Source organism: Sebastes fasciatus, chromosome 10, assembly GCF_043250625.1.
Source record: "Sebastes fasciatus isolate fSebFas1 chromosome 10, fSebFas1.pri, whole genome shotgun sequence".
Taxonomy (NCBI): Eukaryota; Metazoa; Chordata; class Actinopteri; order Perciformes; family Sebastidae; genus Sebastes; species Sebastes fasciatus.
The window spans coordinates 24,210,230-24,223,554 of record NC_133804.1 but is presented as its reverse complement, the minus strand read 5'-3'; the positions used below and the strand labels follow the sequence as shown (position 1 = coordinate 24,223,554).

Genomic DNA, 13,325 nt, shown 5'->3' with positions numbered 1-13,325 from the left:
TACACCTGGCATTAAAATATGTTTTGGGTGATCGGATTGCAATCGGATATTGCTTGACAACATGAAATCACCGGTGTAAATGCACCCAAAACGCATTGAAGACGGATTGTGATGCGGCCAAACCACCAAACCACCTCCGCAGGTGGTCAGGGACGCATTGTGACCACATTGAACAGAAGTCTAAAAGCAATTGTGTTTTCAATCCACATACAACAACTACGTTGGCTGTCTGCGAGTGTAGTTGTACCTCAAAGTCACGTTTGCGGGCCCTCTTCCCCTAAACAACCCCTGCAGCCTTCCTCTCAGCCCTTTCAGACAGAGCGATTGGATCTCAATGTGGACACTGGACACATATTAATACAAGGTGTAAATGTAATCATGTTTGAGACACATTGCAGACCACAAGTCAAAGTGTCAACCATTCATTGACTCCCATTTAGAAATGTAATTCCCCAAAAATATATGCTTAACGCACAGCTTCGTCTCTGAAGCTCAGCCACTTTGATGTGCGTTGCTTCTCGCAGCTGGCATATAGAATCATATCCTGTTATTTTTGCTCCGGTGTTGTCGCGGCCCACCCTGCAACTTTTTGTTTTTTATTCAGTAATAGCTGAACACTTGGCGTTGCAGCTGGCAGTGCATTCCAGCTGCAGATTTGCACATACTGTACTGCAGTGTGAATAGCTATTCCAAACCAGGACAAAACAGAAACACTCATTGTAGAATAAATAATTAAAATCAGCATGTGTTTTCAGTTTTTCAGAAAAACTGATAAAGGACATAGTGAGTAAAACTCCTCTGTTTTCAGGTTAACAGAAAATGGCACTCAGTAATTTGTAATTTTTTTTTTATTTGTAATATATCAAGTGAACTGTTGGTCATAACTTTTTTATTTGTGAACAAATATAATTAATTAAACATTATTTATTAGTTTTCTAAATCTGCTCTTTTAGGGCAAACATTTCCAAATTTTCAAATTTCAAATTTTATCTTTTATTCACTGTCGAAATTCAGATTGTGTCTCTTTATCCTGCTGCATAATATGTAGGAGCATCCTGACTGGAACACTACTCCTAAAACCTGAATGATACCTAATATAGGCTACACAGGAAAGCACTATTAACACTAAACACACCACCTTAAAACTATAATGTTCCAGTGTGAATATTATTGGAGTATCATAGGCCTACTATAGAAGATAGTATAATATAGTGTAATAATATAGCAATGAAACCACAGCTAATTAGGACTTATGCTTAAAGAAATAATGACTAAATTGGAATAAGATACCGGCCGAAACACACGGCAACATGTGATCAAGAGAGAACTGGCGCTTATTTTTTCCCACTTCAAGCACTGCTCCAAAATGTATTAGTATTACAGATTTGGGAAATCCAGGAGACATCATATGTTAGTCAGTTTGGAGAACTAGCTCACACACTGCCTGCCCCTTCAGTGTTCGCGCACCCGTTCTCTCTACTCATAATCTTTACATCTGTCTTTAGGACGGGGAGGAAGTGAGAGTGAGACTGAAAGAGAAAACCCCTCTCGTCTGTTCTCTCTCTGTGTCAGCGTAAGGGAAAAGGTGGGTGGGGGCTTCGACTGGTCGGAGAGGTGCATCACCCTAAGACTCCCGTCTTATCAGGAGTCCCTTCTGTGATGCACATACAGAAGGGAAAATGTGTCCTCAGGTAAATTCAGAAGAAGTTTCCTTCGCTGGATGCCATCAAGGAACCCCTCCTAACCCACCCGTGGTGTGTGTGTGTGTGTGTGTGTGTGTGTGTGTGTGTGTGTGTGTGTGTGTGTGTGTGTGTGTGTGTGTGTGTGTGTGTGTGTGTGTGTGTGTGTGCGCGCTTACTAAGCAGCTTTGTCAAAATGAGCACAGTGTGTCAAAATGAAAATTCACACAAAGTTGGAAACGTATCCTTCTGCACCACAGAAAGGGTAGATGTGAAAATAACTTGACCTTGAAATAGCACAGTGAAAATTAAAGACGTGGAGTTTTCCTGTATGACTCTGTAGACAGGGTTTGATGTAATACATCTTTATTACTGGTTAAACTATATATTTACTAATGCTGTATAGAACAGTTATAAGACATTAACAAGAACAATTTTTGGGTTGTATTGAAAAATGTACCTGATGTCACCCTTTTTCCACCAAAATTAGCGCATAAATGCAGGTTTTTTTTAAACGTGGGAAAACCTGCTAAAACTATGCGATAGACTCCTTTCCCATTGCGAGTATGCCGAGCTGTTGCACTGGCCTTTCTGTTTTTTTCCAGGTCGATGTGCCGGCCAGCCGGTACCGAAAGAAGGGTTGGTAAACAGTGAAAATGTTACGGTGGTTACTTCTTATATCTGTTACTTATTCAGTCTCTCTTTCAAACTCTCAAACCAGAGTTGGTGATTGTTGGAACAGTGGAAAGACTAACAAAGACGGTTAAGATGACTTTTATTTGGTCTCTGTCGAGTTTGAATGAAGTGTGTTTTGCAATAATCAACGAGGTAAAATGACTGTTTCTGTCAAAGGAGTCTGGTTTAGAGGAGCACATATAACGTCTGTTTCTTTTCACATCTAACTTGATGAATTAAGGGTTTATTTCAACCAAACCAGAGTTGGTGATTGTTGGAACAGTGGAAAGACGAACAAAGATGGTTTTAACAAGTTTTATTTCGTTTTTTGTTGAGTTTGAATGAAGTGTGTTTGGATGATCACAGAGGTAAAATTACTGTTTTCTGACTGGAGTCTTGTGCCTTTGAAGAGAGCATATTTATTGTATGTTTTGTGCATTAATAGATTATAATAATTGTGCAAATCCCTGTTGATTTTATTTATTATATATTCACTTCAACGTGCATCACATAGCATCGCACCACAAAAGTGGCAAACATTGACGTGTGCACCCGGGTGTCATGTTTCCATCACTTTTATGCAATCATGATCAAATTCATATTTGACCTTCAGTTATTTTAATTAGCCAAATATAGCTGACAATCTCTCCACACGCATAGAAAAAAGTCGTTTCACGGTGGAGAAATGTTATCGTCACATACGCCTAATCTGCATTTGAGCTCAAGCTTTTTCCATTAAATTTGGTGAAACGTTGCTGTATTGAGGCATGTTTTTTTTTTGTGATGACTAGCGCTCTCGGTCAGGAGAGAAGACATGTCACACAGTGAGAGTTGCTCTTTGTGGTCAGCCAGAGTGTTAAACACAATGCAAAGTGTGACTTTAAAGTGAGGCTGCAGATGGGAGATTACTGACAAATAGAGGTTAACGGGTGAGAAAAACAAGTTTGTGTCAAAAGTTACAACACAGTGAACAAACCTACTTTCTTAATCTTCCAAATAGTGAACAATCACACTATCCTTAAAGAATATTAACACTTTAATTTTTTAAATTTTTTTTTCCACTTGTAAATCTGAGAAATATTTTTTTAGAAAAATGGTTTGACTGAAATAATGTTTGTTTTTTTACTACGACAAATAAAAACTTGATTTTACAAATTACATTTTAATTAAATAAAGACATTCTGAAAAAAAGTAGTGTAATGCTGCTGCCACTAAATGAAGAATAAAGGACACATATGTGCGGTAAAATAAAATTTAAATCCAAGTTTTATAGGCTTTTCTGTTACGATTCGAAACAGATCTCCATCATACCGATGATAAATGACATAGACTTGCTATTAGCACTTTAATAAAAGGTCAGTATTGGTGAGAGTTAACTAATACTGTAACATTTTAGTTTCTTAATAAATAAATAAATACAAATATATATATTCAGAACACCTAGACAGGGCCAAACCTACTGTATATGCTAAATATCTTTATTGTTTAGTATTATGTATTTCTGTATTTCACTATTACGTAGCTTCTGCTATCAGTGCCGATTTTGTTTGTTTTGTTTTGACTCAAAGTTGTCATTTGGTCACACAGTGATGATGCATTTTGTTTTGTTATTTCATGGTGTGTTTATGATGCCATTTCACCATTTAAGCCAAATAAAATTCATGTCTAAAAAAAAATGCACTGTTGCTGTGTAATTTGCACCAACTATGGTGTGTGTGTGTGTGTCTGTGTGTATGTGTGTGTGTGTGGGTGGGTGACTTAAAAGAAATATTAGTCATCTTTCTTCTCTTTTTCTTACAGTTCAGACTCCAGTGAAAGCTAGGCACATGAGGTAAAAACTCATTAAGTTGTACAGCATTTGTATTTCAAACTATTACACTATCAGGCCGATTTATTTAGCCCGTTTTAATTAAGTAGTTTACTTCCTACTCCCACTGTCGGTAGTATGATTTCCTACCCTGCGGTCTCCCCTCCGTGAACAGTTCGCATTTCCGGGGCGAGTGGGTGCGAGGTTGAAATGCAACTCGAACACATATTGGCGTATTGCATGATGTTGTTTTATTTGTTTGAAAAACTCTGCTTTATATAAATAAAGGTAAAGAAAAATCATACATTATTTCACAAGCATTCATAGAGCTGGAACAAAGACAAGTGAAGGTGATTGAGAAAAGCGAGATATTACCGTAAGTGTACAGGAAGAGAACAAAGAGGGCGTGGGTGGGGGATCCCCTCTGCTGGTCCTCTTCAGCGGCACTGCCGCAGGGGTGACACAGCTTGATTATAGTGGTTGATTAATTTTTCACGGTCATCGTTACTGAATTCAAAGATTTTGGTAGTTCTTAGGCTTAAAATCAAACTGTAGAATTCAGCTCTATTTGACATTGCTACTGGGCAAATTATTTACCATAATCAAACTTCAATTAATTAAGCAGAATAACAATGGTGACAGTTAGAAGAAACCTCCTGCAGGATGGAAATTTACCAACAGCCAATTGTTGGGGAAATTTTCCTTTGTCTGGTGCAACACAGTACAAAGTTCAATGTACTATCAGCCAGTTGCTTTAAGGTTATTTTTTATAAAATAATAATTATGGCAAAAACAAAGTGATGATATTTTAATTCCAACAAGCATGACTGTCGAGGTGCAACTTTTTTTCCCACTACCGTATTTACGTTTTAATTTGAATCCCTCCGTGTTGGCAACAGCCGTGGCCGGAGGCATTATGTTTTTGGGTTGTCCATACTTCCATCCCATTTTCGTGAACACGATATCTCAGAAACGCCTGGAGGGAATTCCTTCAAATTTGGCACAAACGTCCACCTGGACTCAAGAATGACCTGATTAAATTTTGGACGTCAAAGGTCAATTTGACCTCACGTCCGTCCCATTCTTGTGAACGCAATATCTCAGGAACATCTTGACCTCACAAAACACGTTTTTGGCCATAACTCAAGAATTCATAAGCTATTCATGTATCAATTTCACACAAATGCCTAACAGGATAAAATGATGAAGTGATGACATTTTGGACAGACATGGATGTAAACTGCAACTTGACTTGTATACAAGCAAGGCATACAACCATGAGGCAGTAATTCTAGTTCCATATTATACGTCAATCTGTAATTAATTGTCATCAGATCAATTGATGGCTGTTATTTTTCAGTGACTTATTTAATACAATCACAAGTAATGCCAATGTGTTTAATAACTAGTTCTGTCAGCCTGCCACACTTTGGATTAGGTTTTAACAAAGCAAGATGGAATTGTGTGCATCCTTCGCTGCTACGAGTTAAGAACACAAAGAAACAGCTAAAAATGACCGACTGACATGAGGGCTGCCTGCAATTAGATTTCAAAATCCCTCTTTCTAAAAACTCTAAAAAACTAAAACTGTGCTGAAACAATTTTGTTTCATTCCATATTAAAATGATTTTCCTCTTTTAAAAATATTCTATAGAATAATGTATCGTTAAAACAACTGTCAGCTGCAGCCGTAGTTGCTGACTAGTTTCAGTCCTGTTGAAGCACACCGTAATTTACCTGGAAGAGGACTGAGACAAACTCATTTAAATTGTCTCACCTGCCCGAATTAACTGAATTAAAGGGCAGAATTCCAGCTCAATTTGCATATTATTTAAGAATAACTTCTTTTCATTAGCTATGAGTTAACTCTACAACAATGTAGAAATTGCTGAAAAGTAGTTCTGCTGAGTGTCTACTACCTCAGACACCATGCATGTTAATACTGTAAAATAATGGATACAAACTGTCTAAATACACATGGTTCTTGAAAAACTTTCACTGCTTTCCTTACGTTGTAAAATCTAATTTAGTTTATAGTACCAAAAACTGAGAGGATGTTCTTTAAAACTCTCAAATGCTCTTTGTCGACCAAGTCTTGCACACCTGATCTACTCAGATGTGTAAAGGTGATTGGTTAAATGGGTGGAAGCAGATCTCCCCAAACAGGTCGACTCATAATTGAGTCAGGTGTTCAACAGTAAGTTATGAAGAGGACAAGGTAGAAAAGATATGAAGTAATACCTCAGCATCATTTACATTTTTTAAAGTCAGGACTTTTAGCACTGTGGTTACAAACGTTTATATCACAAAGTTTCCTCTACGTTGTATTCAAAGTTAACAATAAAAAGGAGATGGAAACAAACACAGGCTTCCACAGCATACTGTAAAAGATTAAAAGATAAAACATTGCTAAAATGTTAACATTCAAACACCTATTGATGTCTAATAATACAAAATATCAAATAATCCAAAATATGTATAAAAGCTATTTCACAAATACGACAGGTTTAAAAGCAAACATACCGCTGATGCAGTCACTCTTTGCTTCTTCTAGGCACAATGACGGTTATTAGTTTGTCTTCAACTCGTCTTACTCAAAGGGGGTATGTGAGAATAAGTTGCCTACATAATGGTGACACATTCTTGGCCTTTAAGTATTAATAATAAAATCATCTTTTACCAGCAACGACCCGTCTCGCAGCGCTTTGTTGTTTTGGAAATTGATCATTTTGTGGGAAGAGAAAGAACAGCAGCGGAGCAGTGGGAGTATTGAACAGACTGTGCTTAACCACAACAGTAGGGGAATAACACTCAGCTGAGGGGCTGTGAACATATTAAAGGCCATGAAACTGTTATTGTACAAAAACATCAAACTCCATATGGAAAGTTTTGTTCTAAAATCAAACATCCACAGTTTGAACAACACCTACTCTTGCAAAATGACTGCTCCATGCAGCTAAAGCACCCTCTCCTTTTAATGTTAAAGTGACAAGTCTTTTGAACTATTAGCAGTATCTTCTCAGACATATTTGATTTTTCAATGAAGGCTCTCAGCTATGGTGGTTTTCGTGCTGCACAGCTGTTGAAACCCATGGAAACAATTTTAAAATTGGATGGAAAGCATTAACTTGAAAACAACAGTAAATTCTGAGGAAGTTTCTTTCTGACAGCAATTGATGAGTGGGAAGAACTTTAAAATGACAATTGTCTTTGGCTTCACCACAATCAACATGAATTAGAAATAAGATAATTCTAATACGATGTAAGAAGTTGTAAGAAACAGTAAAAACATTGGGAGAGCTTTGAGTTCAATCATATGCAATCAAATACAGTTATAAAAAGTACAATATGCAAATTCTGCAAACATAAGATAAATGTGCAAATTCAACAAGGGGTGGTTAACCACTCTTGACAGTTTCCCGTTACGTTTGACATTCAAGTGACCATATTAAAAGACAACCTTTCCACCTGATTCTTGTAAACCATTTCAAGAATATTCTGACTCACCCTGAAGTCATTAAGCTTCCCGAGTAGGTAGGTGTAACGTATCTGTAAATTAAAGGTGGCTATCTATTTGAGTTCCTAAGAATTTAAAGGTTCTTTATATGATATCAAGAGCATTAATACAGCAGCAAACGACTGTTTGCTAAATAAAGATATAGAGGAGTAATGTCTACCTGAGCAGAGAATGAAGTCACTCTCCCTCTGTGTGTGTTGTAATCAGAGTTTCTCCTTGCTTTGTTGACATAGCCGGGCCGGCCGTGGGCGCCTATTAGTGCAATCTTAATGCATGTGAGCGTGCCCCACTGGCTAGCTCATGGCTGCCACTCTGCACTGCTCTCATACGGCCGTTACAGCTGTTAAATGTTGCGGAAGCGTAACACCCACCTTCCAGTTCCCCCGTCAGGTAAACACTGTTAGCTCTGTCGGCACTGTTGCCGTTGTTTTCAGTGTTAGTGCTGTTAGCACCGTTAGTTGTGAGCAACCGGCTCAACCGTCGCCATGTAGAGGCTATAGAAATGCTCCCAATCTCGCATTTAGCACCTTTAAAACAACTAACCTTTTCAACAGGGTGCCCTGTTATTGTTAAGGGTTGGCATAAGTGTGGAATGTAATTTTTACTGCATATGACCTTTTTTTTTTGGTTTTACTAATGTTTATCTCAAGAGCACTAGACTCGACTGACTGACAGTTCTGGAGGGAGGTTACATGTATTAAATGCCGAACTAAAATTAATAAATAAAACTCTGGCGTAGTGTGTAGTCAGTTGAAGATGTTTGGCCACTGAATCAAATAAAGTTAGTGTCGCATCATCTTAATTCATTGTCCACTCAAAAAGAGTTTCAGCACTGTTTTTCAGCTCTCACCTGGTGTGTGGTGTACTTTGAACTCCGAGAAGGTGGATGGATTTGAGTCATATAGGGGGTAACATGAAATGAACTGGCCTTTTGATTTGGCTCATCTAAATCAATTTCAAGTTTCAGCTCAGCAGATGCATAAAAAGGAAAGCAATCCATATCAATGTCCATATTCTGGCACTTTTAATTAGGTGAAAAGTGAAGATAATTGTCTTAACTAAAACAGAAGGCATGCAGCCATGCCTATGAATGTATCTGAGGTTTAAGAAAATATGAATTAGTTGAGTCATACATGTTTAAAAAGAAAACAACCGTATGACGTACTATTAACATCTTTAAGACCTTGTCAAAGTTGTCATTTTAGAAATCTACAATTCTTTGAATGTGCTCACATTTTTTTTTTTTATATAAAACATTTAATGAGCGGAATATTTAAAATAAAAAAAATGGATATCTCTTCGTGTGACAAAACTTTTCACATTTTCCGCCCGATGTTCCTCCACTGTCTAGAACAGGTTATCAGAACTTTCACAATCAGTGGCAAGCATCCTCAAAATAATAAACAACCGTCTGACGGCTCGGAAAAATACGTCACTGCAATATCCTGTTTATTTTAACAAGGTATGTCGTTTTGGTCAAAACCAGTCTTCCGCTGTACTACAATTAATCATCAGGAGCATCTTTCCTATAACATGATCACAACTTGTAGGTAAGAGAAAGTTGTACTGTATCTTCGACAGACGATGACTTGGTTCAGTAACTCAAGACATGAAGTGAGAGTGACTTTTACTGAGTTACTCATCTCAAGTTCACGCTTGTCATTTCTATCTACAGTAACATAAGTCTGGTTAGTCGACATCGACTTAGTCATATGACTTTCACTGTCTGTTCTCCGACATCTGACCATTATTGGCATGCATTGCTTTGCAGAATGTACAGCAGCATACACAGTGAAAGAGACACTGAATCTAAGGGGAGCATTTCTTAGACGTACATAGAAACATTAAACTCTTGCCATATGACACTGCATGTTTATATGCAATTTAAATACAACACTGACACTGAGAAACTACGGTATATGTAAAAATAACAGACAAATGTGAGGAAATATATTTATTCATCTTGCATTGTAGAAAAATCGGTGCAAAGATACAGTATGTTAAAACATTTATTTACAAGCTACACAAATCTGTCCAACAAAAAGGTCCCCAAAAAAGCAACTGTATGAACTGTTTCTAAATCAAAGGTGAAAAAACCCAGATCAAGACTGTAAGACACTCAACAGGTTCAGTAAAGATTGGTCTTCTTCATTATCCTCAAGAACTCCTGCTCGTTGATCTCACCATCACCGTCTTGGTCTGCCTCGTCGATCATTTCCTAAAAGGAGAAGAAACAAGTCTGAATGCTCAAATAAAAAACATACAAGTGCACTGAAAGCTATACTTGATATATCACATGTGATAGACCAGAAAAACTAACTAACTAGGACTGACCACGTGTCATACAGGGCACTGCAGTTCCTCAGAAAAAAACAACCTAAAAGAACAATGTAATTGCTATTCTAATATCACATGTAAGAACATAACATAAAAAGAACTAGGAGATGAGAGAGAAGAGAAACGAGTTATCAGTCTTGTTCATAAGGCTGGGTATAGACGAATCCGGCGACCACTTTGTGTGTTCCTCGAACTAGCGGTGCCGCCATTACTGAGGTGGCAAGTCGTAGTGACTGTACCGTCTGCTAACCGTGTTAACTGGGGACTTTCAGCCGAAAGCTCCCGTGGTTGTTTGTAGTAATTTACGTAAATGGTCGGTGTAGTTAATAAACACATATTATGTATTTAAAATTGATAAAAAGTAAAATTGAAGGGTTTTACGAGGAGACCATATGTTGTGTTTGTGTTTTCAACAAATGCCATCACTGCGGTTACTTTGTGGTCATTAGGTTGCCCTACGTAGAGAAACACACAACACATTGTTATATTTCACAGTAATGCCACAGTTAGTTGATTGAGTTCATTTATTCTGTGGGACCACTGCAGCCCTTAGACAATGCCTTTAACATGAACGATACCCACATTATTATTTTTTTTTTATAATAAACATGAACTCTCTTTCTCCAAAAAAAGAAAAGAAATTGCAAAACAGTAACTATTTCACAAGCTAATGAATTGTACATGAATGCATATGTCAATCCACCACTACAAATGTGTTCCTATCACTAAAAGAAGTGCTTGAAAGTTGCTCTTATTAATAGAGGTTTATTGGACACCGGTCGCCAGATAGTGACATTTCTACACATACTTTTTGAAAGCAAGACCTAATAAATACAAAACCTGTTTTGGGGTAGGGGCAAGTCTATGTGGGTGGACCACCAAAAACAAGTTATTGAAACATTGTATGTCATTAAAAAACAGTGATACAATACCTGTAATTCGTCATCTGTGAGGTTTTCACCAAGCTCCTTGGCAACTCTCTTGAGATTTTTGAACGAGATTCTTCCCGTGCCGTCGTCATCAAACAGCCGGAAAGCCTTCATTATCTCTTCTTTGGAGTCTTTTTCACCCTATTAACAATGAAGACATGACAAACACGCTAATGATTGATGCATTACAGCCTCAATTTCAACTTTTTTTCTCCCCCAATCTACGTCTTGCAACTAAAACCCAATGCATTTTCTGTGACAGTGGAGTGTGCTTTGCATGAATGGTATTTCTCCATGTTCAAACACATTGGATTTCACTGTTAATTAGAGGGAATTTAATTCTTGGATACTGTTGTTTTACAAGTAACTGGCTATTAACTAGTTTGCTAGTGTGTTACTTATGTTTTTTGTTAAATTTTAGTCAATAGTTTTATTGTTTTTTTGTTTGTTTTTTGCTCATTTTCTGACGTGATCATTTGTTATTATTGTTATTGACTTATTGATATATATTTTTTTCTTTTGGTTGTCGTTTGCTTGTTTTGCTTTTGTTTTCTGTTACCTTTTTTGCTTTGGATTTTGATTACATATTCGTTTTTACATTGTGATTTAATATTTTTTGTAAGGACCCCGGGAAGAGTAGTTTCTACCTTGGTAGTAACTAATGGGGATTCCAGGTAAACAAATACATAAAACCAACTAAAAGTGATGAGATGAGCACAACTTTGTAACTTGTAACAAAGTTTTTCCAAGGCTAGAAATAACATATTTCAATTTCTAAGAAGTTTCCAGGTTTTGTCCAACAGTTGTATTATACTCACCATTTTCAGTGTCATCATACTGAGAAAGTCACTGAAGTCAATTGTTCCAGAGCCCGCTTTATCAATGTCTGCAATCATCTTCTTGATCTCTTCTTTCTTTGGTTCAAACCCAAGCGCTCTCATGGCAACCTGTGGCACAGATACAGGGGAAATCTCAGGCTGTTGTGACATTGTTATCAGGGTATTTGTTCATCTATAGCATACATGTTCATAGCATTTTGAGGAAATTGTAAGATCTTACAAGTACTTGGGCACGTATTTGGATGATCAACTTAAATTTGATGTCAACACTGAGCCTATTGTAAAGAGGGGGAAACAGAGAATTCATCTCTTACGGAAACTGAATTCCTTCTCAGTCAGTCCCGTAATCCTCTGTTGTTTTTATCAATCTTTCATTGAGAGTCTCCTTTGTTTTTCCGTTATCTGTTGGTTTCACAGCCTCTCAGTTCAAGACAGAAAAAGTCTCAACAGTATTGTTAAAATCTGTTCTAAGATTGTTGGTGTGAAACAGAGAGACTCCGTAAGGCGGAAGGTATTTTAGCATCTTCTGGTCATGTGCTTTTCAGTGAATTCTCTGTTGCCGTCACGACGTCGTTATGGTTTACCGGTTTGTAAAAACTAACTGCTATTCTAGATCGTTTATCACCTCTGCAATCAGATTATTGAATGCTCCTTAGATTTTATATTTCTTATGGACTTTTGTCCTTTTTACCATCAAAGATCCTTTATCCTTTATTAGACTGATTCTTCTGTTGTTCTTATTCAGTCTGTTTATTTATTAGTTAGTCTAATTTACATCAGTAATCGATTTGGGTCCTGTTTTATATATATATATTTTTTTAGCTTACATATATTGTGGTTGTTGTGTGTCACTATGTTTTTAAGTACAAGCTGCTCCAAACCAATTGCCCCCCAATGGGATTAATAAAGTTGTTTGAATTGAATTGAATAAGATAAGATAAGATATTCCTTTATTAGTCCCGCAGTGGGGAAATTTGCAGTGTACAGCAGCAAAGGGGATAGTGCAAAAAACAAGATGCATCAGCGAACACAGTTAAAAAAAAAGAGCTAAACAAAGTGTAACAAAATATGAACCATTTAAATAGAAGGAAGTATAAAAATAGGAGCAATATATGCAATATTGACAATAAACAGACTATTAACGAAATTACACAAGTGGAAAATGATATTGCACAGTGAGAATGAATGAATGAAATTCCACCTGAAAATATCAGGTTATCAGTTTTTTGGTGTGTAAGTGGTCGAGGAGTTCGTTTAGCGGCAGGCTGCTGCTCCCCAAGTGCTCCACAGACAGACTCAGGAAATCCTTTGTCCCCCAAGCCATCAAACTGTACAACACCTCTCTAGGGAGGGAGAGGGACAAAGGAGGACGGTCTGCAGGACAGATAATAATGCACACAGTGCACTTTAGACTAAGCTACTGGAGTTACCCTGCACTATACTCATTTCTAACAGTCTCTTCTGCACTTGTTTTAATAGTCCTGTATCACAGCTGTTACCCTGCACTATATTCAGTTTTACTTCATCTCCTTGTATTTTTAT

The 13,325-nt window shown here is 37.2% G+C and overlaps 2 protein-coding genes across 3 annotated transcripts in view; one reads left to right on the top strand and one right to left on the bottom strand.

Annotated features, from left to right (window-relative positions):
* Nucleotides 1-3,772, top strand: part of adad1 (adenosine deaminase domain containing 1 (testis-specific)) — a 47,813-nt gene extending 44,041 nt beyond the window's left edge. Inside the window, exons 13-14 of one of the 2 annotated variants that reach the window (XR_012595624.1) lie at nt 1,506-1,792; nt 1,863-3,772. Coding sequence is in view for 1 of the 2 variants with exons in the window: in XM_074649080.1 (XP_074505181.1) it covers nt 1,506-1,577 (72 nt within the window). In the remaining variant the exon portion in view is untranslated. Of the gene's footprint in view, nt 1-1,505 lie in introns of both variants that reach the window. The other variant, XM_074649080.1, reaches the window with a different exon arrangement.
* Nucleotides 3,773-9,619: 5,847 nt separating this feature from the next.
* cetn4 (centrin 4) overlaps nt 9,620-13,325 on the bottom strand; it is a 5,210-nt gene continuing 1,504 nt past the window's right edge. Inside the window, exons 3-5 of the mRNA XM_074649071.1 lie at nt 11,763-11,891; nt 10,948-11,085; nt 9,620-9,896 (exon numbers count right to left, since the gene is read on the bottom strand). Of these exons, the coding sequence (XP_074505172.1) occupies nt 9,807-9,896; nt 10,948-11,085; nt 11,763-11,891 (357 nt within the window). The 3' untranslated portion in view covers nt 9,620-9,806. The remainder of the gene's footprint in view (nt 9,897-10,947; nt 11,086-11,762; nt 11,892-13,325) is intronic.